At 36.3% G+C, this 24,607-nt stretch overlaps 4 protein-coding genes across 4 annotated transcripts; all 4 read left to right on the top strand.

Moving 5' to 3' along the window:
• Positions 1-2,706: 2,706 nt before the first annotated feature.
• On the top strand, positions 2,707-6,676 carry f7l (coagulation factor VII, like). The gene is made up of 8 exons (XM_060860235.1): positions 2,707-2,864; positions 4,495-4,658; positions 4,856-4,880; positions 4,980-5,093; positions 5,182-5,328; positions 5,487-5,578; positions 5,710-5,830; positions 5,950-6,676. Exons 1-8 carry the CDS (start codon positions 2,783-2,785, stop codon positions 6,495-6,497), a joined length of 1,293 nt encoding a protein of 430 aa, XP_060716218.1. The 5' UTR covers positions 2,707-2,782; the 3' UTR covers positions 6,498-6,676.
• A 94-nt stretch (positions 6,677-6,770) lies between these two features.
• Positions 6,771-10,413, top strand: f7 (coagulation factor VII). The gene is made up of 8 exons (XM_060860234.1): positions 6,771-6,955; positions 7,110-7,273; positions 7,523-7,547; positions 7,637-7,750; positions 8,038-8,178; positions 8,262-8,383; positions 9,244-9,364; positions 9,437-10,413. The coding sequence occupies exons 1-8, from the start codon at positions 6,895-6,897 to the stop codon at positions 9,988-9,990; spliced, it is 1,302 nt and encodes a 433-aa protein (XP_060716217.1). The 5' UTR covers positions 6,771-6,894; the 3' UTR covers positions 9,991-10,413.
• Positions 10,414-10,544: 131 nt separating this feature from the next.
• On the top strand, positions 10,545-19,227 carry f7i (coagulation factor VIIi). Its single transcript, XM_060860233.1, has 9 exons — positions 10,545-10,661; positions 11,873-11,983; positions 12,071-12,234; positions 14,467-14,491; positions 14,961-15,074; positions 16,772-16,909; positions 17,569-17,669; positions 18,061-18,181; positions 18,499-19,227. Exons 2-9 carry the CDS (start codon positions 11,926-11,928, stop codon positions 19,146-19,148), a joined length of 1,371 nt encoding a protein of 456 aa, XP_060716216.1. The 5' UTR covers positions 10,545-10,661; positions 11,873-11,925; the 3' UTR covers positions 19,149-19,227.
• A 393-nt stretch (positions 19,228-19,620) lies between these two features.
• Positions 19,621-24,359, top strand: f10 (coagulation factor X). The gene is made up of 8 exons (XM_060860232.1): positions 19,621-19,842; positions 21,229-21,389; positions 21,497-21,521; positions 21,610-21,723; positions 21,799-21,936; positions 22,042-22,340; positions 23,251-23,368; positions 23,648-24,359. The coding sequence occupies exons 1-8, from the start codon at positions 19,782-19,784 to the stop codon at positions 24,214-24,216; spliced, it is 1,485 nt and encodes a 494-aa protein (XP_060716215.1). The 5' UTR covers positions 19,621-19,781; the 3' UTR covers positions 24,217-24,359.
• Positions 24,360-24,607: the final 248 nt, after the last annotated feature.

The following is a 24,607-nucleotide window of genomic DNA, read 5'->3' as shown; positions in this document are numbered from 1 at the left end:
AAGGAGATAGGGGAATATACGCTCCAGAACCAGCAGGTTCAGGGACAGCTTCTTTCCATCCACCATCACACTACTGAACTCTACACTACACCGTTAGAGCACTGTAAACAAAATACTGTATATAACGTCTGTACAATTTACATATTACATATTGTATTTTTTATACTCCTCATTCTCTACAGATATTGTGAATCATATCTGCACTTTATTTATGTGTATCTATATATACCTTACTGTACATTCTGTCTTATATTTCACATTCATGTATATATACATATATATATATTTAGTGGACTTGTTTATTCAGCTTGCGCATTTTTTTAATGACATAACCTTAGTGCACATTTTTTCAATACCATAGCCTTAAAACCATTTACTTGTGCTTTTCAACAATATCCACAAATCTCTCTCTCTCTCTCTCTCTCTCTCTCTATATATATATATATATATATATATATATATATATATATATATATATATATATATATATATATATATATATATATATATATATATATATATATATGTGTGTGTGTGTGTGTGTGTGTGTGTGTGTGTGTGTGTATATATATATATATATATATATATATATATATATATATATATATATATATATATATACATATATATATATATATATATATATATATATATATATATATAAACAAATATATATATACATATATATAATACATTCTGTACATATGTTTATATGTACAGCTACATATTTATCTGCACTTGTCTATTTGATAATACACTTTGAGCTTCTGGGAGATGCCAAACTGTATTTCGTTGCTGTGTACCTGTACTATGCAATGACATTAAAGATCTATCTATCTATCTATCTATCTATCTATCTATCTATCTATCTATCTATCTATCTATCTATCTATCTATCTATCTACTGGAAATGCTCAGTTCAAATTGCGGTTCAAGATTCAAGAGGTTTGTTGTAATTGTGCACAGTGAAAACACAATGAAATTCCTACTTTGCATGTCTCCTTACAAAAGAATAAAAATTAATAATAGAGATGAAATGTATGGAAAACTACAGTATATATACAGAGGGGGATATAGAGTGTGAGGTAGTGGTGTTACTGTAAGTGTTGTTCAGGAGTCTAATGATTCCACTTGTGATTTGAAGCTGTTTGTGTTGTCCTTTTGTTACACCAATGGTTTTTCCTATTACAGAATATACTGCTGTAACGTGAGTTCCAAATACATAGAATTTATGTATAAGCGTGTATAACAGGCAGACTGTTGTATACTATAGTCCATTATTTAAATAGGCTCACATTTCAGCTGACTGATGCAGCATAAAAAGTGTATTGTTAAGTACATTACAGTAGATATAAAAACATATATTTTAAACCTACAGTGGGGCCCAGAAGTCACTGAAAATAAACATTAAATTAAAACAAAGAAAGGAAGTTATCACTATTCAGGAGTGTGCATTATTTTATAATCACTGTTTACATGTGCTTATTGCTTGTTAATGTATTTGTCTTTGTAAAAAGTGAGATAATTCAAGATTGGGTTCAGACAGCAAGTTGGTGGATTTGATGTAATCAGTTTAGATCACTATACAAACTTGCCAGCTCTAGTGCAAATGGTGCAAAAGGGGAGTATACCAAATACTACAACATTAGAAGAAACAAAAAAGTGTTTACTGAGAAATAATACAATTTTGAGCACTGTTTCTGTCGGTGTTGAGTAGCGGACACATAATAATATCAAGAATCCAAATGGTAGAGTTCAAATGGTACACTACAAATATTGCACATTCTCTGCTTATGTCCTGACCAAAACAGAAGTGACTACAGGTAACAAACAGAATGTGAGACAGACAAGTGGGAGTTTTAAATAAAAGTAGCAGAAATTGTTTATTATCATGATGGCAGTTTGGAAGAAATTGTCCTGCAGACGAGTGGTCCTTGCACTTAAGGCACTACCCTATAATTGTCCAGAGTGTAGGAGATTAAACAGCCTGCGGGAAATGTCCTTGATGATGTTTTTGGCCCTACTGAGGTGGTGGGAGGAGACAATGTCTTCCAGCAAATAAATACCAAAACCTATAAATATAATCTAAATATAATTTTTAGTCTAGTTGTTGCTATAATACTGTATATAAAAAATTTAAGTTTCTTTGGTTTGCTGTTTTTGTTTGTGTCAGTGTTCCTGTAAAGACACCCTGACACTAGGAGGCACTATATACTTAGGACAGTATATTGTACACTCTGTATACTGTACTGTTTGTTTTAGTCTGTCTCTAGTCTTTGCACTGTCCTTACACACATGCACTTTATGTAAACCTGTGCAATTGTTCTAATCCCTAGTTCCTTGTTGTTTTATGTAGCTTTATGCATTTATGTAGCACCAGGGTCCTGGAGGAATATTGTCTCATTTCAGTATGTACTACAACAACTGTTTATGGTTGAAATGAAAATAAAAAAACTTGACTTGACATGTCTTGACATCTGAATATATTTAAGTAGAGCCATTCAAAAATACGGATGAATCTCATTGTGCACAATAATTCATATTTTATAGAAAATATCTCTCAGTATTAAAGGTTATCCTTATTTTATACCTGAAATACAAGTGATCAAGGTTTTACAGTGTTAACAACCACAGCACATTGTGTTTAATAACAGCACCACCTGCTGCTGTGTGGAAAGGATTTTTATTTTATCCTAGAGTTAAAATTTATTTCTGTGGTTATTCGAATTGTTTGAACACTGAGTTTTCAGGCTGGACTTTGAACAAAACTGTTAGAGCTAAAATGGAGTCGAGTTCAAGCAGAATGAGTCTCTTTCTCTTTATCTCACAGTTGTGTATTCACGCTTGCTTTGGAGCTCCATCAGGTAAGGTGCTGCTTCTTTCTCCAGACAAAGGTAGGAAGAGTACACGTTATAGTCATAGTCATGCTATCAGTGTTTCTCACGTACAATCCTTTACTTCCAGTGCCCTCCAAATATACTGAAATTTCAAAGCCAATTCTTTTGTCATAATGAGATCTAAAGATTCATATGAGATGACAGATTTTCAGCGTTATTTTTCTGATATTTACATATCACTATGTTAAATAACTTAGAACATGGCACTTTTGATGGCAGACCACACAATACTTAGGTGGGGAACAAAAGTATCACGACATATTAAAATACATTAAAGTACATAAGACTTAATATTTGCTCATCTCTTGTTTATAGTATCTGCACATTTTAAATTCTTCATTCATGATATTTATCCAGCTTTGTACCTGCAGCTTCTTTTAGTTTGTTGGTTTTGTTGGGTTTCTCCCTTCGTTTTTCTCTTCAGGAGTTGCTCAGAGTTGTGAATTTACCACGGGGAAAAATAAACTATCTATCTAGCTGAATTCAGGTCTGGAGTTTGACTTGACCAGTCAAAAACATTCCATCTTTCTCCTCTGGTCAAGTAACTTGTTGAGTTGGGCAGCGTGTTTTGGGTCATTGTTTTTCCTCCATGATGAGGTCCTTTCTTTTTCCACACTTTGCCATTTTAGAGCTTCATGTTGGTCTGGAACCTTTGTAGATTTCTGTATTTCTTTGTGATTTCCAATCCGTCCTTCTTATTTGTACTGCCGATGAGTGGTTTGTATCTTAAGGTTTGGCTTCTATGTTTCTGCCCTCAGCTTTATATCTTTTTAAAAACACATGGAAATGTCTTCACAGGTGAAACCCAGAGCTCAAACCAACGATAGACGTTCAATTCTACTAATTTCTTTAACCAGTCAATCTAACAGGATAAACCTGAGCAGTAAGAAAAACCTGTCATTTACATGTACCAATATTTTTGGATCTGGGTGGATTCAATGAAGAGTTGTCTGATTCTAAACTGTTTAACACATCTAGATATAAATGTCAAGAAATGGAAACTGAAATACTGATCCCGTATTCATAGTTTGATCTGAAACATAATTTAATTTTTAACTTTAATTTTATTCTATATTTTTATATTTCTGTAAAGCTGATTTGAGACAATGTCCATTGTTAAATGCGCTATACGAATAAAATGTAACTGAAACCCAAATAAGAACCGGCCTTGCTGTTTCAATGCTGGAGGGGATTTTTGGGGATTGAATCTATGTCTATTAGTAATGTTTATTTCTTGACATGTTACAATCAAACAGTAAATGTAAAGATTTTTAAAATTCTATGATAAATGTATTTTTTTTAAATAATTGCTTGAATCACTTTTTTGCCTCTCAATGTTTAAAATATATAAATAAAAAAATGTAACATTATTTTCTATATTTGTGAAAAACAAAAACCCAATCAAATCAGTGAAATGCAACAAATCTATCTACTTTTTCATTTGGACATTTTGATGGTGCTGTTGATTTATCATGTAACTTTTGTAGAATAGTTTTTTCCTCATGTCTGGACAAAACCACTCTTAAAAATGATCAACTTCATTGTGAAAGTATTTCTCACTGCAATGAACTGAATTCATTTTTTTTTTCCCCTCCAGTGTTCCTAAATAGGCCTGAAGCTAACCAGATGCTTCTGTATCGCTATCCACGTGCTAACTCGTTCCTGGAGGAGATGAAACTAGGAAATCTGGAGAGGGAGTGTATAGAGGAGAAATGCTCGTATGAAGAGGCCAAGGAGATTTTTTCCGGGCCTGATCAATTGGTGGGCTAAGCTTAAAAAAGCAACCTGCGGAAATATGTAGCTTGGCTTGACCAGCTCACAGCTTGACCAGCTCAAGCCTGTGTTATCACAGCTGTCAGCTAGCCAGACCAAGCTTAAGAATTTAAGAGGTCATGTGTAGCATTAAGGAACTAAGAAATAAACTTGCTGTGTTTTTTATTCATTTGTCTGTTTTTCAGCGTGTGTTCTGGAAGGCGTACACAGGTATCATATACATACCAGTAAATTAAACAAAATGAAATCTACCAGTGTTTTTGTTTGGTTTGATTTTGACCGTCTCTGTTTCTGTGATTATTTCTGCAGAACTGGATCAATGCCAGTCTGACCCATGTGCAAATGGGGCCACTTGTGTCAGTCAGGACAACAATTATATCTGTATATGTCCAACTAAATTCCAGGGACGGAATTGTGACAAAGGTAATACAAGCAACTACATAGAAGAGCTGTACTGAAGGCTACATACTTTAGAGCAAAAATCTTAACTGTACCACTGGTGACTCAACAGAAACAGATCCGCAGACTTATTATAACTGTCTCTATAAGAACGGCGGATGTGAGCACTTCTGTACAGAGGGTGCAGATTTAGTCCCTCGCTGTCAATGTGCTACTGGCTACAGCCTGGCGGCCAACAACAGAAGCTGTGTGTCACAAGGTGGGTTTTAGCATCCTCTTCATAAAGAGTATATGATGTATATGAAGTTCTATATACATTCTGACCCCATGCCTACGGATAAAATATACTTCCTGTAAAATAAGAATTTTCTTCAGTGACATTTTAAAATTAACCGGCTTGAATTTGTTTTCCTTTAGTACCTTTTCCTTGTGGTAAACCGGTGGCGATTCCTGTAGGTCCCAGGATTGTTAAAGGACAAGTGTGTCCTAAAGGACAGTGTCCTTGGCAGGTAGACAAAAAGAAAAAGCATCTGGATACATTATTTTGATGCATTATATCAAGAGGCATCTTTAGAATAAGGACTTTCAATTCATACCTTAAGTATGGTCATTTTCTGCTCTTTTATGTTTATCTCATAAGGCATTACTTAGGTTTGGGAGTGTGTATAAATGTGGAGGAGTTATTCTAAACAGTGAGTGGATTCTTACAGCAGCTCACTGTGTCTGGCAAACAAGCCCATCCCAACTAGCAGTGACAGTAGGTAAGAACGGAAATTAACCGATATCCCATAAAATGTACTTTCCTTTTTTAGACTATATACTGTATCAGAGACTCACACTTTCTTTTGCTCTTATTTCCTTTACTTGCCATTCCCTTTAGGTGAACACATCATTTCTGTAAACGAGGGCACAGAGCAGACTAGAAGGGTGTCCAAAATAATAATCCATCCTCTGTACAACCACACATCCAACGATGCTGACATTGCACTTTTACATCTGCGCAGGAACATATCACTAGGCCCCTATGTCATGCCTGTATGCCTTCCTTCAGCAGAACGCTCATTTGCTCGTACGCTGGGGTCGGTGCGCAACTCCGTCGTGAGCGGATGGGGCCGGCTTTCTCAGCATGGTCACCTGTCCAACGTGCTCCAGCGGCTAGAAGTGCCCCGGGTGCCACTTGAGAAGTGCCGAGCCCACTCGGGTCTGAGCCTGACCGACAACATGCTGTGTGCCGGCTTTAAGGAAGGAGGACGTGACGCCTGTCAAGGGGACAGCGGTGGGCCTCTGGTCACCAACTACAACAGCACATGGTTTCTGAGCGGCATAGTGAGCTGGGGAAAAGGCTGTGCCCGCTCAGACGTGTACGGGATCTACACCCGTGTAGCAGTTTTTGTAGAGTGGATCATGAACACAGTGGCTACAGAATAAACTATGGATGTTTAAATTAAAACTATTACAATACAATCTTAATTTTTTTTTTAATACAATCTTATTGCAACTTAATAACAGATTACTTGGTGTTTGGTTGCATGTGCTGGTACTTAGCTTAACTATACAAAATCACATATGTATTTCTACATATATTGTTAACCATTGAGTTTACTGTAACATTCAATTTGTACAACCTCTAATAAAATAAATGCTATTATTAGATTCAATGGACTTTGGTGTTTAAGTTGTTGTTCGCTTGATCAATTCTGCTCTTCAGCTTCAAAGTTTTACTATTGGATGCAGGCTTTTACGCATTCGTGTGGACAGTCTCCAGACTTTGGACTCTTCAACTTTTGGAACGAAAAGTCTTACAGAACTTCAGCCATTATCCAACATGCGGCTCTTATTTCTGCTCTCTCTGGTAATGAGCTTATGTAGCTGCCATCCTGCTTCAGGTAAAATAACTTGACAGAAACTCGTTAGATTAGACAAGTTTCTCTGAGCTAAGTGAGATCTTTCTTTTATCTATAAGTTCATGTAGGTCAGTACAATTATAGTGCTTTTTATGTGCACGTGTACGTCCATTTTATGGATTTTTTTTCCTTGTAGTGTTTATAAGGAGGAAAGTGGCTCATGGAGTCCTCAGTCGAGCGAAGCGGGCAAACTCTGGTTGGTTTGAGGAGCTGAAGATGGGCGACCTGGAGAGAGAGTGCATAGAGGAGAAATGCTCTTATGAGGAGGCCAGAGAGGTGTTTGAACACACCGAAGCAACAGTCAGTATTATAAACCCATACAGGAAATTACTTAAAAGCATGTAGCAGTTTTTTATTTTTCTAATCCAGTGATATTTCCTGCTATTTTAGGTATTTAAATCATATACAATTAAAACATTAAATAATTGAAACCAAAATCTTTTGAACCAAATGTTGCTTTCATACAGTAATCTGGTTGTACAAGCTGAACATTCATGGTAAATGCACATGTAACTGGAATTTATTTACAATTTATTTCTGTCACCACAGAATGAATTCTGGAACAACTACAACGGTAAGATGTTCAGTAACAAGTATCTTATTACTTTAATATTAGTGCATGTTTTCATTTGGTATTTTTTTTTATTTGTTTATTTTTTACAGTTAAAAACCACTGTCTGACATCCCCATGCAATAACAATGGAACCTGCACACCGATGAAAGACTCCTATGCATGTATGTGTCCAGCAGGTTTTCACGGGCGTAACTGTGAACATGGTATGATTTTCAACCTATCCAACTTTTATATGTTTTCCTTAAAAAAATATAGTTGCAAGCCTGTTGTGAGACAAATAAATGTTAATAAGAATTTGGCTAGATATTTCACACTAACCTATTTTTACTATATTCTATAAGTAAGATTTTTAATTTTAGTTTTATTGTTCAATGGCTGTATTCATTTCAATTTATGGTAATGCATTTGAAGCTAAACCAATGAGTTTGAAATTAGATACTATTTATTACACATTAAGCTCTTGGATTTTTTTTCCAAATTTTTCCTCCAGTAATTAAAAATATTCCTGACTCTTGCCTCGATAAGAATGGCGGATGTGAACATTTTTGTGAGGACGAACTGGGGAGACGCAACTGTTCCTGTGCAGATGGGTACTTCCTTGGGACAGATGGACAAAGCTGTCTGACACACGGTAAGAAAACTAAAATGTGCAAGTTTTTGCTTAACAATTGAAATGAAATTCAAATGAAATAAAATTACATTTCTTTTCTTCAGAGACATTTCCTTGTGGTAAAGTGCCACTTCTCAATGCGCACATCACTAAAAATCATTTACATGACCGAAGAGCTCGAATAGTAGGAGGGTCTGAATGTCCTAGAGGACACTGTCCATGGCAGGTAGGATAAAGTTTTCATGCAAAATATATTCATGTACTGTATGTATATAGAGATATGTAAGTGACAAGTTAAAGCAAAATCTGCGGATGCTTCCAGACAAGTGTACAGTATGCAGACCCATGGCTATGAGGTACATATGTTGTTTTCCATTCACATAAAGTCTATCTGTGAAAGTAGAAGGAGTTAATAGACACACGATAGGAAATACTAAAACTGAGCAAGTAGAAATTAAATCATTTTCAACTAGAAAGCTCTAGTATGTGACTTGGGATTTATCCTATGAGACAACACACTTTAAAATAAATATGAAACTGTGGCAGAGAGTCACTACATGTAATCTCCTGAAGACTTTTGTGTAGAGAAGTAACAGTCAGAGTAAATAATCTATTATACTATTCTATAACATTTCTTCAGTGAATGCTGTGCACTATTTTTACCTCAACCCCTTTAATGTTAATAATGTTAATAATTATAAAATATAAATTATAAAAAATTATGTTAATAATGTTAAAACGTCTAGTACAGTTTTTGAGATGTATAGAATCTATGCTTAGTAGCATTTGCAACACCTTACTAAGCCAATTTATATTGGGGGTTTTTCTTATTGTCACCACTCTATTAAACCCTATCTATGCTGTTTGGGTTTTGCTAGAAGTAAAAACGTGATCGTATGCTTGTTTCCATATATATTGTGATCATTCATTCATTCGTTCATTTTAAGCAACGTACTGTATAATGTTATGGGCATGGGGAATCTGGAGCTTGTTCCAGGAATATGGCCACCTCAGTGGAATACCAAGCCATTAATAGGGACTATGGAACATTGTTAAGACTGATATTGAAACAAGTGTCTTTATCAGGTCTTGCTAAAGTATGGTGAAAAGGGGTTCTGTGGTGGAGTGATCTATAAGCCTACATGGATCATCACAGCCTCTCATTGTTTAGAAAAGCTTGCAGTCAAGTTTCTCAAGATAGTTGCAGGTGAGTTTTGTACATGAAAGCATGTATGTGCATCTGTTATCAAGACAGCAGTTGACATTTTTTGTTATCCAGGTGAGCATGACATTGATATGAATGAAGGGTCAGAACAAACTATAGAAGTGGAGGAGATGATTATGCACCCCAATTACGCCTCAGCAACAGCAGATAATGACATCGCTCTCCTCCGTCTCCGCCGTCCCATCGTCTACGGTATGTATGCAGTACCTGTGTGCCTACCTCGCAAAATAATGTCAGAACGCGAGCTGTGGAGAGTCCGCTTACACACCGTGAGTGGATGGGGACGACGTGCAGAGGACGGTCCAACATCACGATTTCTCCGGAGGCTCAAGGTGCCCCGTATACACACAGCGGACTGTCTTAGGGAAAGCAACATCTCGCTATCTTTGAACATGTTCTGTGCTGGCTACTTCCAGGGAAAAGAGGACTCGTGTAAAGGGGACAGCGGTGGACCGCTTGTCACCTCTTACGGGAATACCACGTTTCTCCTGGGCATTGTGAGCTGGGGCAAAGGATGTGCTCGCCCAGGTCAATACGGCATTTATACACGTGTGTCCAATTACCTGGGGTGGATCCAGACACGCACAGCAGCTCAAGTCAACAACTAAAAGTGTGTCAGTGGGAAAGATTTTCCAGCCTACTGTGTGTTTTTATTATTAATTCACTAATCTTAAATTTATTTCACATGGTAGCTTGCCAGCATGGATTATAAGCAAGGTGCACCAAGAAAACATGAATTCTTACACTATCTAGTGCTGCCTGGTGCCTGACACAGCTCATGTCACGTGACCTTGATTTATTATTGTTTACAGTAAACTTGACAGAGAGGAGTTAAACAGATGTGCAAAGTAGGTCACTCACAACAAAATGGTGAATTACACAATAATTTTCACTTTGTCACTTATTCCAACTTGCAGCAATTGTACTTGATCTTTATTTTTGTATAATATATGATTCAGTTTTTTTTTTCATATCTGCTCTGTCTGTAAGCTTGAAATATTCAGAAATAAATGAGAGGTAATTTAACCAAAGTGCCAAATTTTTGTGTATGTGGATGCATCTTGTGAAGTTGCTGATATATTGCTGATGTCCAGAAAACGTTATCAGTTTTTCAGATTCTTTTCATTCGTCAGTGACTAATGTTCAGGGGAGGTTTCTTAGAATGTTCTATGCTGGATGAGAACAAACACATATTACTGATTTGCTCACAGTGAACCATACCAAACCCTACTCTACTCCTCAATACCGTACAGTTTGTTCCACTGACTGCATCAGACAGGTACGTTTGTAGGTGATTAATATTTTCTATATTATCATACATATGTTTCGTAACAATGTTTAATTCAGTCTTATAGGGTTAAATAAACACCTATGTGTTTAAATCAACTCTAGAGGAACTTTAAATGTTAAAATTTTTACAATGCTTAGAGAAACACTGTTAATTTAACATTGTAGTGTGTAATTAGTAATAACTGATTTACACAGTGGGTGATATTGTGATCAATTACATTGTCTGTGGGGGGGTCTGTGTGTGTGTGTGTGTGTGTCTGCTTGTGTGTCTGTTTGTGTGTGTGTGTGTGTGGTGTGTGAGTGTCTGTTTTAAAATTTGTATTTGTATTTTAATTTTTCCTTTTTCCTTTCTCTTCTGTACATATAGATGTAGGATATATATATATATATATGTGTGTGTGTGTGTGTGTGTGTGTGTGTGTGTGTGTGTGTGTATGTAATGTGTATGTATATATATTGTACATTATTGTGTGTGTGTGTGTGTGTGTGTGTGTGTCTGTTTGTGTGTGTGTGTGTGTGTGTGTGTGTGTGTGTGTGTGTGGTGTGTGAGTGTCTGTTTTAAAATTTGTATTTGTATTTTAATTTTTCCTTTCTCTTCTGTACATATAGATGTAGGATATAGATGTATATATATATATATATATATATATATATATATATATGTGTGTGTGTGTGTGTGTGTGTGTGTGTGTGTGTGTGTGTGTGTGTGTGTATGTATACATATTGTACATTATTACGTACAGGTCACGATATTAATCGGTCTGATAAAGTGCAGTACAGTGGTGCCTTATACACACACACAAACACACACACACTCACACACATACACACATATATATAGTGTGTGTGTGTGTGAGTGTTTGTGAGACCTGTATATAATAATGTACAGTACATTATGTACAGTGTGTGTGTGTGTGTTAGTGTATATACACATATTGTTTATATATGATATAATATATACATAACATAGTTTATATAGGTTATATATTTTATGTATATACATAAAATATAATACAGTGTATATAGTAGTGTATAGTGACTATATTCATATATGTATATTCAGTGTATAGTGACTTTATCTCCCGGTATCGTGATATTTGCTCGAACTCGTCCTGTCACACAGGTTTGTGTGTTGATAGTCATTTCTTTATACAAAGCCAAAAAAAAAACTCGATCTTTTGACCCTCGTATCGAGCGCAGAGACTTTATTTTCTCTGGATGACCGTCAGTGTGGAGTCTCTGAGGGAAACAACATGAAGAACGAAGCTCTTCTGGTGTTATTGCTTTTTTATCCCGCTGTATCCGGGGCAGGTAAATCCCCGAGCACATTATTACACGTTCTAAACTCTCATGGACATTTTATATCTTTGTTTATATGGACATTTTGGTCTCCGTCAGTGTTCTTGAGGAGAGACGATGCTAACTCTGTGCTGAGGCGCTTCAGGCGCGCGAACTCAGGCTACCTCGAGGAGGTGAAGGCGGGAAACCTGGAGCGCGAGTGTATCGAGGAGATCTGTGACTACGAAGAGGCGCGCGAGGTGTTCGAGGACGACGTGCAAACGGTCAGTTAAAGCGCTTAGCAACCAGAAAAACAAACTAGGATGACCGTTTATTTGAATTCTATTTGATCACGTGGCTGCCAGTGACGTCACGTTGCCTTGGTGCCCCAACATTTACCTCAGGAACGGCTTTGAATATATAAACAAAAAAATAACCAAAGTTTGAGTTTGTTTTTATTCATATAACATTAACATATATATATATATATATATATATATATATATATATATATATATATATATATATATATATATATATATATATATATATATAAAAATTACAAAAAAGTTACAAAAACTGGGTTACAAAAAAAACAATAGAAAAATGTAATAATATAAATATTACATTAAAATCTCAGCATTTAAGTTTTTAATTTTATTTAAGATGACAATAATATAATAATAATAATAATAATAATAATACATAATGATAATAATAATAATAATAAGGTTGGTACACCCTAAATATTTTATGTTCCAATCAATAATAAGCTTTTTTTTTTATTATTATTATACCATTTTAAGAGCAAATCAACTTCCAAAAGAAAATTTTGGATTTGGTTTGAATCTGCTTTCCATTTATGTTTATGGGTGTTTTGTTTTCCCAAAATGTTGGACGTTTATTACAGGATAACAAATATCCTCAGGGTGAAATAATAGACATAATTTTTATTAAATTATTTATTATTATTTTATATAATCTATAATCTTTATATAATCTTAAATAACCTATACAAATCCCGCTATAATTTATTTGCAACCTGAAAAAAAATTGACTGAAAACTCACATCTAAATCATTATCTATATATTTAGAAAGGTTAAATCAACACGTATACATATTCAATATTTTCCAACGCATTTCCTTGGCATTTTACTTTTGCCATTCCTTGGAAAACTCCTGTCAGAAATGCATTTATAACACCAAGATAAGGACATCATACACAGCCAAAGTTACTTTATGTCAGATAGATCTATAACATATTATTATGCGTGTTATATATATAACAACATATTCTATATTTGTTTTTGCTGTAGACTTCTGGGTTTGAGATAAAAATAATAGTTTATTTTCTGCTGTAAATATGTATATTTGCTAACTGAAATAGAACACAGCACATTTTGTATCAGGCCTCTCCATTTTTATTTGAGTAAAATACTGAAGCATGCGACTGACTAGTGTTTTTTGTGTTACCGAGGTGTTTCCTGTTAGATGGATTGTTTAAACACTTGAACACGTTCTGAACATCTACTTTTGGTTTTAGCCTTCTGTTTCAGCAGTGATGACTGCATTCATTGTTAAAATGGAAAAACCAACACGAAGACCGGAGAAAATAAAAGAGAGAAAATCAATCAGAGGCATTGCACAATCATTGGACAAAGCCAATACAACAATCTGTCCTTAGTGAATGTCCTGATAAAAGAAATTCACCGGTGTACTGAGATACAGACACCGAACAGCTTGGCCAAGGAAAACAACCGCTGATGACAGAAACATTGTGAGAGCTATGGTGGAAAGAAACAACAGTCAGTAACAATGAGTTGCAGGCTTGGTGAATTTTTTATGATATGCAGCAAAATATTAAGGGTTATTTACTTTAATTTATTTCAAGTCTATCTGTAGGCTACTTATACTTATACCCCCCTGATCCAAATGGTTCTGTGTCTCATGTTATTTAACACATTTAGAGGTAAATACCATGAAATAAAAGCTGAAATCCTTAACTCATCCATATTTTGATCTCAAACCCAATTGCCTTTGGTTTAAGGCACAGACAAATAAATCTGCCTTGGGCTTTGCAGTAGTTTCAGCGGGGACTGTATTATTCACTTCCAATGCAGAAAATCTAGAGACTTTTCCTTGATAGTAATATCTGCATTATTGCATACTGTAAAGTACATTAATGTAATGAGAAGTGAAAAGTTTAGAGTATGGTTCCAATGTTTCAATGAAAATATGACTAGGTCATGAAATATAGAAGATGGTCTGTGTAACAAGAAGTTATCACAGCCAGTAATGTGAAATGCTTAGGTTTTAAAGAAAATAGTCATTGTAAATATGTCAATGTAGATATTGTTTAAAAAACACATACTAACTAATTAAGATTACATCAATCACAAAGGCAATTCATTTTCAACCCTAATACTACAAAATATTAAACACAAAAAAACAACAACACAGAAATCTCTTGTGACAATGACTGGCAATAACTTCTCATTTTCTTTTTTTTTTTTAGAAACAATTCTGGATATCATATAATGGTAAGTTTATTAAGGATAAAAAAAACACTATTATAAGGTATATATGAAATTACAGTGTAATTTTATCACATTTTAGACACTATAATATCTAAATATAACACAATACAATATAATAATCAAGCATTTATTATCAAAAATGAGCATTTCCCATCCCAAAAGCACATTTCTATTCCAAATCCAATTTTTTTCTATTTGTTACAAGATCCGATACCTGATCCACCATTTTTTAAGATCACATATGTGTAAACATCCTGTAAATCAGTATACTACAGTATAAGAGCTAGTGAAATATTACTATTCTTGTCCTATTGTGTTGCAAAGCAGATAATAAATGTATATAGTTATTTTATCTAATACAACTACAACTATATATGTTGTCCAGCTTCTTAGCTGATATAAGCATCCGTAATTCTAAAATGTAATCAAGTATGTATAAAAATCTTGTCTTTGATATGTGTTTTGACACCAGCTAATGAGCACTGCTTGATAAATCCATGCAAAAACAATGGGATTTGCCTATATTTGGGACATTCCTACATCTGCCAGTGCCATGAAGGCTTTGAGGGCAAATACTGCCAAGATGGTAAAATGCAACTTGCGTAAAACATATTTACAGCTACAGTCATGTGAAAAAATTACGACAACCTATGAAAGTTTTTTTAATAGTTAAACATATGGGCATTTGATCTTCATTTTAACAATATTGGATGATTCAAGTGATATAAATAAACAAATAAAACCAAAGAAATGTCTTTTTTAAATGATCTATAAATTGTAATAAAAAAAGAATTTCTTCTGAGAAAAAAGTAAAGACACCACCACATTTGTTTGTATTTTAATTGGATAAAATTACCTACAGGTGCATCACATCAACTACAAATTATTAGAACATTGTTACAGAGAATTTTGAAGGAGGCTCACCATGGTGAGATCCAAAGAGCTACTGTATCTGAGCTTTTCAGAAAGAAGAGTGTTGATGCTTATGAGTCTGGTTAGGGATATAAAAAGATCTCAAAAGAATTTGTCATCATTCTGCCATTCCACTGTCCGAAAATCATTTAGTCAAGTGGAGAAGATTTAAAAACAACTGCCAACATGGCCAGGTCAGAATGTCCAAGCAAATTCAGTCCAAGAGCACACCGTACAGTAGGATGCTTAAATAAGTCTCCAAAAACTCTAAAATATCATCACGGGACCTACAGAAAGCTCTTGCTACAGTTGATGTCAAAGTGCATGAATCTACAATCAGAAAGATACTGCACAACTTTACTTATCATAGGAGGTGTGTAAGGAGGAAAATTTTGCTGTCTAAGAAAAACACAAAGGCAAGACTGAAGTTTGTGAAAGAACACAGAGACAAAGGCCAAGAGTTCTGGAATAATGTGCTTTGGACAGATCCAAAATTGAATTATTTGGAGAGTTTAACAGAGGGCATGTTTGGCATAAACCAAATACAGCATTTCAGCAAAAGAACCTCATACCGACTGTGAAGCATGGCAGTGGAAGTGTTATGGTTTGTGGATGCTTTGCTACAGCAGGACCTGGCCAGTTCATCATCATAGAATCCACTATGAGCTCTACATTGTATCAGAAGGTGCTTGAGCAACATGTGAGACCATCTGTGAAGCTGAACTGGACCTTGCAACATGTCAATGACCTAAAATATACCAGTAAATCTACAAAGCACTTACTGAAAAATAAAAAATTACGAGTTAATATGCATGCAAGGAGCCCTTCAAACATCACACAGCTGAAAGAATTCTGCATTCAGGAGTGTGGGAAACTTTCTTCCAGTTGATGTCAGAAACTGGTACAAACCTCTCATTGAGGTTATTTCAGCTGAAGGGGGAAACACTACGTAGCTATTAGGGCACAGGGTGTCCTAACTTTTTCATCAGTTGAAATACAAATTTTTGTTGATTTCTTTTATTTAATAAGTGAAAATTTTATTTTATGTTGTTTACATGCAATTACATACATCAGTTTCATCTACAGGTACAAATTAAAATGAGATAAAACTAATTTATTAACTTTATAAAATTTTTATAACTTTATTATTTCTTAATAAAGAACTGAATATTTAATGGGGTGTCCTATTTTTTTCACATGACTGTACATTATTATTATCATTATTAGAATTTTTTATTTTCAGTACTCACATTCACATTCATCCAATAGCATTAACGATTCTCTAAGCTTAGCCATATGCAAACCTTTAACAATGTAAAATGATCAAATAAACCAAGATTTGCATAAAAAAACATCATTTCATCTTTTCAGCGATTGAGGATACTCTGAAGTGTCTTTATATGAATGGTGGCTGTGAGCAGTTCTGTGACGGTTCAGGTCGCAAGAGAAGGTGCAGATGTGCCCCAGGTTATGATCTTGGAGAAGACAGGAAGTCCTGCATTGCTCAAGGTGTAAAAATCTCTCATTGTAATCAAATAATCATGGGACCTGAATGAACAGAATGCCAGAAGTGCAATTTATGAGGACTCACTTTTACACCCCGTTAAACTAAATAAATAAAATAATAATAATAACAATAATAATAATAATAATCAGGTTCTAGCACTTGTCAGTTGCAGCATTTGTTTACAGCTTATGGCAGACCAACCTGTCTTGCATTTATACTACTTCATTTCTTTTGTTAAAAGATTAGCTTTATTTATTTTATTTTACAGGTTTGTGTTGGCTAACTTTCTTTATTTGTCATATTCCCTAATTAATGTCAATAATATAAAACTAGAAAACTAGAAAACAAACGTTTTTCTGTGGAATATTTAGTCTCTTTTTTTGACAGAGATGACAAAAGGCTTTTATAGGTAGCTCTGGATAAGAGCATCTGCTAAATGCTTTAAACATAAATAAACCATTTATCATAAATAGTCATATAAAAATTTAGTTAAGGTTCTAGAAGTAGACATAGCAGACAGAGATCCGTATGTTCTGCCATTATTAACATCGTTTGTTCTTACAGTTTCAAAACATTTTAAAAAGGATTTGTTGGACTATTTGTCTTCACACCATCATTTTACTAAATCTTGTTTAAAATTCTATACTGTTTCTGTTTTTAGTTCAGTATCCATGTGGTAAGGCCCCACTGCAGAATACACAGACAGGTTTACTGCGGGCTGTGGGTGGAAATCAGTGCCCGAAAGGCCACTGCCCTTGGCAGGTAACTAATACGTGTACCATATGTGCATTTTTCAGCCATTATAAACTGTACTCCATAGCCTGATGTACTGAGTAAACCGATTCCAAGGACAGGACTCCTATTTATTGCCAATACGCAAATAAATCACACTAGATAGTTTGAAGGCATTTTTGTGCTGTTTACTCCAGAATCTTGGGAAACATGTTAACAAACACTGATTTTAAAATAAATATGATTCAGTACCGAGTAGCTCACAGAATAGAAAGAAAAATAAGAAATAGAGCAGAATATATGAAATAATTTCTTGAGAATATTTGCAAAACCTGTAAAATACTTAAAAAAAATACTGTAAAATAGCATCTTCTCAAATATTAATGATATTCACAGTTACTTTTTGTCTCACACCATACAGGTCCTTTTGAAATATAAAGGAGAGAGTCACTGTGGAGGAGTTTTAGTGGACACTAACTGGATTCTTACAGCTGGTCACTGTGTCAATAAGACAGATGTAAAATATATGAAGGTTGTAGCAGGTAAATATTGCTGTGAATTTTAGCTGACAGAGCAAACAGACAAAATATTTTGCCATATTATGTATGAAATGTAAGTTTCTCAATATTGGTATCTTGTATAAAAGCAATATCATACCCACAATCATGCTGTTGCCCTGAACATCATCATCTCTGTGATTACCTGCAGCACTTTGCCTACAGCCTCATGTCCACACCCAAATAACAGCCGTGCTAACATTCACTAATGCAGCACTCTTGCTTGTGCAATATTGTTTAATTGATCTAATCACTGTTTTACAACTAAATCTATGTTTCTAACTGTAACTATGTTTTTCCAGGGGATCATAATATTGATATGGTGGACGGCACAGAGCAAGAGTTTTCTGTATCACAAGTAATTATCCACGAGAGCTATGACCCAGCATCAGCAGACAGTGACTTGGCTCTTTTGCGGCTCAGCAAGCCAGCGACACTTTCAAATTACACCGTTCCTATCTGTTTACCAACTCCGGAGTTTGCCAAAATGGAACTGGATGCCGTTCGCTTCCACATCGTTAGCGGATGGAGCCAGCACACTGGAGGAGGCAACATTCATAGCTCTCTGCCCTTAAAAATCATATCCCCTGTACTCCGTAAGCTCGCTGTTCCATTCTTGCCTAGATCAGAGTGCTCTGTTAAGAGTGGGGTTAATATCACAGATAACATGTTCTGCGCCGGTTACTTTGAGGGCACCCAGGTGTCTTGTCGAGGAGATGACGGCAGTCCGCTGATTACTCAGTACAAGGACACTCATTTCCTGACAGGGATAGTGTCATGGGGCAAAGGATGTGACCATCCAGGCTACTATGCCATATACACCAAGGTTTCCAACTTCCTGGATTGGATTCATCGTGGCATGGCTACACAAATCGCCAAACCAGATTCCCTCAACACTTCTCATGTTTCCATCAAGGCAGCACCGATTGCTGAGCAGTTCATACAGACCTGAGCTTAGTTTGTTGAAGATAAGCGTAAATGTAATCAGTTGCTGATATCATTTACTGAAATAAAGATAAATTCATTATCAATTTTGCAGGACTTGTTTTCTGTTTCTTTTTTCATCTGTCGTTGTGTACAGTTCATTCTAAATGTGGGTTTGTTCTGTTCATCATAACATGACTAACTATAATATATAATAGCATGATTCAGCACCCTTTTTTTGGCAATAATGACTCACACATTGAGTTAGAAAACCAATTAAACAAGATTTTTCTCATGCGCACCAAGAGAATTATTCACTTTCAAACAAGCAGGCTTGACTGAAATCAGGAGAACTATGGACACACTGTGTCAATATTAGCAAACAGTCCAGAAAACATTCGGGTTGACGCTTTCTCAACAAACTCATTATCAGTTCGGTTTGACACCAGAAGTGTTCTAGATGTAAAAGTTAAATAACAAAATATTTTAAATAGCATTATTAAGTTACACATAACATAAGATCATTTTGTTTAGCGTTTTCTTTCTTTCGGTCTCTGTCTTCCTCCCCTCCCTGTTATCACTCAGGTTACTGACCTCCTGTGCTTGTCTTTCAGAATTCAGTGCTCTCTTATAGAGAAGTGTCTTACGATAAAACCTCGGCATGTTTTGGGTCTTCAGGACCTTTCTTTGTCTACTTATTGCTCGCTGTGTCACTCCTGAGGGTAAGTACACGGTTCATTTGAAAAGACAGGGTTGAGTTTGCAATGTTTAACATAACGTATATTTGTTGTTTGATGATGTTGGTTTGACAAATGATTGGTGTGTGTGTGTGTATATATATATATATATATATATATATATATATATATATAGAGAGAGATAGAGAGAGAGAGAGAGAGAGAGAGAGAGAGAGAGAGAGAGAGAGAAAGAGAAAGAGAGAGAGAAAGAAAATATGTATGTATATGTTCACTTTTGTAAAGTAATGGAAATGCAAGGCCAATTCTTTTGTTTAAACATTTGGGTTTGGGATCCAAAGATGAATATGAGATGATAGATCAGCTTTCATATAACTAAAAGTGTTTGATGGCAGACCACCCAATATTTGGGTGAGCAAAATTATAGGAACAGACAGTAGTGAAGTAACACTCAATAGCTTTCCATAATCCTTGCTTGCGATAACTGCATCAAGTCAAAACTGTTGCTTTTTCATTTCTGTTGCTTTTTCCAATTTAGCTGTAGCTAAAACCTTCAGTTTGCTCTTTTGGATGTGAAATGCTCAATTATTTTATTGTGTGGTGATTGACTTAGTCAGTGTGAAACCTTCCACTGTTTCCCTCAATGTAATCCATTGTATAGTTGGCAGTGTGTTAGATTGTTATTTTGCTGCATGATATTGATTAATTGATTCCCATTTAAACTGGATGATTCCTTCCTCCATGCTTTGGTCTTTCCATTATTTTGGAAGAGGTTCATCTTGGTGCCACAACTTGTGATTTATCTCTGTATTTCTTAGTGATTTCCAATCTGTCCTTTGATTACTGGCATCTACAATTATATATTGTTGTCTCTATATTTTTGCTCTCAAAGTCTGTGGAGGTTGTTGTTGATGTTATTGGCTGTTTGCTCTCACAGTGTTTATGTACAACTGCAGCTGTTTTTCTTGGCTGACTTGTTCAGTGTCTGGTTTTCAGTACACCGGTAGTTCCGGTCTTTTCTCAGGACAGTTTTATAGGCTATGCCCATTGTTTTTGCAATGCTTCTGATAGATTTTCCCTTCTGTCCCATAGACAGCTCTCTGGTCTTCACGATGGTTTATCCTTTTTAATAACAAACATCTGTCACAGCAATCTACAGCTGTCACAGAAGAAACCCTGAACTTAAACCAAGTAAAGATATAATAATCAGGAAATGAAAACTGAAATCTCATATTCATCATTTGCTCTCAATCCCAAATGTTTTCAGCTACAAAAACCTTTTGGACCTTGACAGTGTAATACTTCCTGAACAATTCAGCACAGTGGTTATATTAATATGCTGAATTTAAATAAAATATGAGAACACGGACAATGCAAGTTTACTGATAAGCTGTGCTGTGGCTGTGTGCATAGTTTTCCTCCACAACAAGGATGCCAACCAGGTCCTCACACGCAACAGGCGAGCAAACACGATATTTGAGGAATTAAAAAAGGGTGACATGGAGCGCGAGTGCAGAGAAGAGCGGTGCAGTTACGAGGAGGCCCGAGAGATCTTTGAGGATGACAAAAAGACGGCATGTCTCTCTCCTTCACTATTTTTCCTTCAAACAACTGTTAGCCTCATCACATTTTAAGAAACGTACACAGTGTTGTAACTAAAACAGTCTTCTTCTTTCCCTAGAGTGAGTTCTGGAATGTATACCATGGTAAGGAACGGTATCCTATATGAAGATTTAATAGTTGTGGGGAAAAAAACAAAAAAACTAAGTCTATTTCTTACAAATTGGTTCACAGATGGAGACGCGTGCATATCTCAGCCTTGTCTGAACAAGGGTGTGTGTAAAGATGGTATAGGGCGATACACTTGTTACTGCCCTGATGTGTTTCAGGGATATAACTGTGAGATTGGTAAGACTCTCCAACATCATTACATATACATACATGTACACAAGAGCCTTGTTTTAACTACATTTTTAAATTCAGCCATACAACAGCTGTGTGAAGTTAATAACGGTGGTTGTGAGCACTTCTGCAAACTGGACCAGAAGAAAGGGACGACAGTCTGCTCTTGTGCCAAAGGTTACAACCTGGCAGAAGACAGGAAAGCATGTACATCTGACAGTAAGAGAAAGACAAGAATTATACTGAATTTACACACAATTTATCCACTATATCTTGTTTACATCAAAATCAATGCTTGTTTTTTTTGTTTTTTTTAAATTCCAGAGCCCTTCAAATGTGGCTATGTGTTTCCTAAGGCAACCCGAAGCCTTATAGCATTTGAGCCGATACAAAATGTCACTAATACTGCCAATGACACACGCCTTACCAATGTGAAGAAAGGAAATCTAGTGACCACCTCTGCAAACATGACCGTCACAAATTACACTCAGAGCCGAGCAAAATCCAACAGTCTGTTTGGACTGATAGAACCCAGTCCCACTGTCATCGAGCTACCAGAGTCTGATGGAGAATTTAGGATAGTCAACGGCGAAGACTGTCCTCCTGGAGAATGTCCGTGGCAGGTACACACTAACTCACAAAGACAAATACATCAAAGGTATTTTGGATCTAAAATATTTTAGTAGTCCATTTTAATGAATTAGTTATGCTAGGTGTTGTTTTTAAAAAGCACACCTTTACACACCTTAACTACCTCGGGTCACGGGGAGCCTGTGGCGTCTCAGGCGTCATCGGGCATCAAGGCAGGATACACCCTGGACGGAGTGCCAACCCATCGCAGGGCACACACACACACTCTCATTCACTCATGCAATCACACACTACGGACAATTTTTCCAGAGATGCCAATCAACCTAGCATGCATGTCTTTGGACCGGGGGAGGAAACCGGAGTACCCGGAGGAAACCCCCGAGGCACGGGGAGAACATGCAAACTCCACACACACAAGGCGGAGGCGGGAATCAAACCCCCAACCCTGGAGGTGTGAGGCGAACATGCTAACCACTAAGCCACCGTGCCCCCCATCATTTTACAATCAATCAGCCTTAAATTAATTATATAGACACATGCATGATTGCATTTTAAGAGCTCTTCTGGCTCTCCTTAATCTGTTCAGTTCAATTCAATACGTTTTGTATAACGGTTTTAACGATAGACATCTGGCAAGGAAAATCTTGCATGAGCAGGAATCCATGAGAGAAACCAGACTCAAAAGGGAAGCCAAACTCTTCTGGTTGGCAGCAGGGAGTGATTAACTGCTAAACTGGTACACTTCTACAGTATATATAGAGTTCTTAGGTACGAGTGTACAGCATCCTGATGAGATTATCTTCTGAAGCAACGGCGTGAGCAAGAAAGTCACTTCAAGTGCAGATGCTCCAAGCTGGTCTTAGTTGTTTTTCGTAGTACAGCACAACTATTTAATTGTCTTTAAAAAAAGTTCTCAAAGATTGTGTGGCCGTCTGTTTTTAGGCTCTGCTCGTAAACGAAGACAAGATTGGCTTCTGTGGAGGGACCATTCTGAATGAATACTTCATTCTGTCTGCAGCTCACTGCATGAAGCTGTCTCGCTCCATCACAGTTATTCTAGGTAAAAATAAAAATGAACTTGCCGTTTGACCCGACACGACACGTTGATATACCATCGTATAGAAGGTGCTGAAATGATGCTGCAACTTTTAAACTCAAAATGGTCCGAACATAATCGAACATCAGCGCAAAAACTTTTCAAAACAATATTTTTACTGTCGTTTCTGGCTTTAGTATAAAATCTAAATTTTATGGAACGCAATCATACTAAAGACTTCTATTATCCAAGTGTTCACAAATTTTGACTTCTATTAATAAATGAAATGTTTTCTTTCAACAGGTGAAACTTACACGAGGTTCTGGGAAGGGCGAGAAGCAGTGCATGAAGTTGATCAGGTGCTTGTGCATACAAACTATCAGCCCGATACCTACCACAATGACATTGCCCTCATCAAGCTCGTCAAGCCAATTCAATTCTCCAAGTACATCATCCCTGCATGCATCCCTGAGCGCGACTTCGCAGAGCGTGTGCTCATGCAACAAAACGAGGGCTTGGTGAGTGGATTTGGTCGTCTCCAAGAGGGCGGCATACAGGCCACCACCCTGCAGAGGCTCTCTGTGCCCTACGTAGACCGCTCCATCTGCAAGGAGTCCACCAAGTTCAACATCAGCCCACGCATGTTCTGTGCCGGATACGGCAGGGAGGAAAAGGATGCGTGTCAGGGTGACAGCGGTGGCCCGCACGTCACCAGATACAAAAACACGTGGTTTGTGACAGGTGTGGTTAGCTGGGGTGAGGGATGTGCTCGCAAAGGCAAGTATGGCATATACACACAGGTGTCCAAGTACCTCAGGTGGATCGAGAACGTCATGGAGCAGGTCGCATCCGAGAGTGTAACCAACAGGTAGAGGAGGTGGGCACCGGGGCACCAGCCTGTGATTCGGGTGTAAATGAACATCAATTATGATAAATTATGTATAAGATAGATGCAAAATGCAACAAAAATCGACTGGAACTAAACCACATTTAAATAAAGGTCACCTCATCATGTTGCCTTTGTCATTTGTCATTTTTAAGTCCTAATTTCTTATTCTTCATTTTTTTTTTCCACTGTCAAAGAACTTTTCAAGTTGATGTTAATATATTTCCCTGAATTACATAAAAAATAAAAATAACAGCCATTTCTGAGCTTAAGTAGGTGTGTTAGGGCTTGAAAATGCTACAACGTGCCATGAACAGCACTCGAGAGAGGAAAAACTTTAGGTTTTAAGGTCCAAACCTAACCTTTGGGCTACTTTT

Source organism: Tachysurus vachellii, chromosome 24 (genome assembly GCF_030014155.1).
Source record: "Tachysurus vachellii isolate PV-2020 chromosome 24, HZAU_Pvac_v1, whole genome shotgun sequence".
NCBI classification, from domain to species: domain Eukaryota; kingdom Metazoa; phylum Chordata; class Actinopteri; order Siluriformes; family Bagridae; genus Tachysurus; species Tachysurus vachellii.
Note: the sequence above shows the minus strand (reverse complement) of the source record. Positions and strands in the feature narration are given on the sequence as shown.

Bases quoted from the DNA above. Each gene is read 5' to 3' on its own strand.
- f7l (XM_060860235.1), top strand. From the start codon at position 2,783: ATGGAGTCGAGTTCAAGCAGAATGAGTCTCTTTCTCTTTATCTCACAG. The intron at 2,865-4,494 runs GTAAGGTGCTGC...TTTCCCCTCCAG, and splicing joins TTGCTTTGGAGCTCCATCAG to TGTTCCTAAATAGGCCTGAA. The intron at 4,659-4,855 runs GTGGGCTAAGCT...TCTGTTTTTCAG, and splicing joins TTTCCGGGCCTGATCAATTG to CGTGTGTTCTGGAAGGCGTA.
- f7 (XM_060860234.1), top strand. From the start codon at position 6,895: ATGCGGCTCTTATTTCTGCTCTCTCTGGTAATGAGCTTATGTAGCTGC. The intron at 8,179-8,261 runs GTAAGAAAACTA...TCTTTTCTTCAG, and splicing joins ACAAAGCTGTCTGACACACG to AGACATTTCCTTGTGGTAAA. The intron at 8,384-9,243 runs GTAGGATAAAGT...TGTCTTTATCAG, and splicing joins GAGGACACTGTCCATGGCAG to GTCTTGCTAAAGTATGGTGA.
- f7i (XM_060860233.1), top strand. From the start codon at position 11,926: ATGAAGAACGAAGCTCTTCTGGTGTTATTGCTTTTTTATCCCGCTGTA. The intron at 12,235-14,466 runs GTCAGTTAAAGC...TTTTTTTTTTAG, and splicing joins TCGAGGACGACGTGCAAACG to AAACAATTCTGGATATCATA. The intron at 14,492-14,960 runs GTAAGTTTATTA...TTTTGACACCAG, and splicing joins ATTCTGGATATCATATAATG to CTAATGAGCACTGCTTGATA.
- f10 (XM_060860232.1), top strand. From the start codon at position 19,782: ATGTTTTGGGTCTTCAGGACCTTTCTTTGTCTACTTATTGCTCGCTGT. The intron at 21,390-21,496 runs GCATGTCTCTCT...TTCTTTCCCTAG, and splicing joins TTGAGGATGACAAAAAGACG to AGTGAGTTCTGGAATGTATA. The intron at 21,724-21,798 runs GTAAGACTCTCC...TTTTAAATTCAG, and splicing joins GGGATATAACTGTGAGATTG to CCATACAACAGCTGTGTGAA.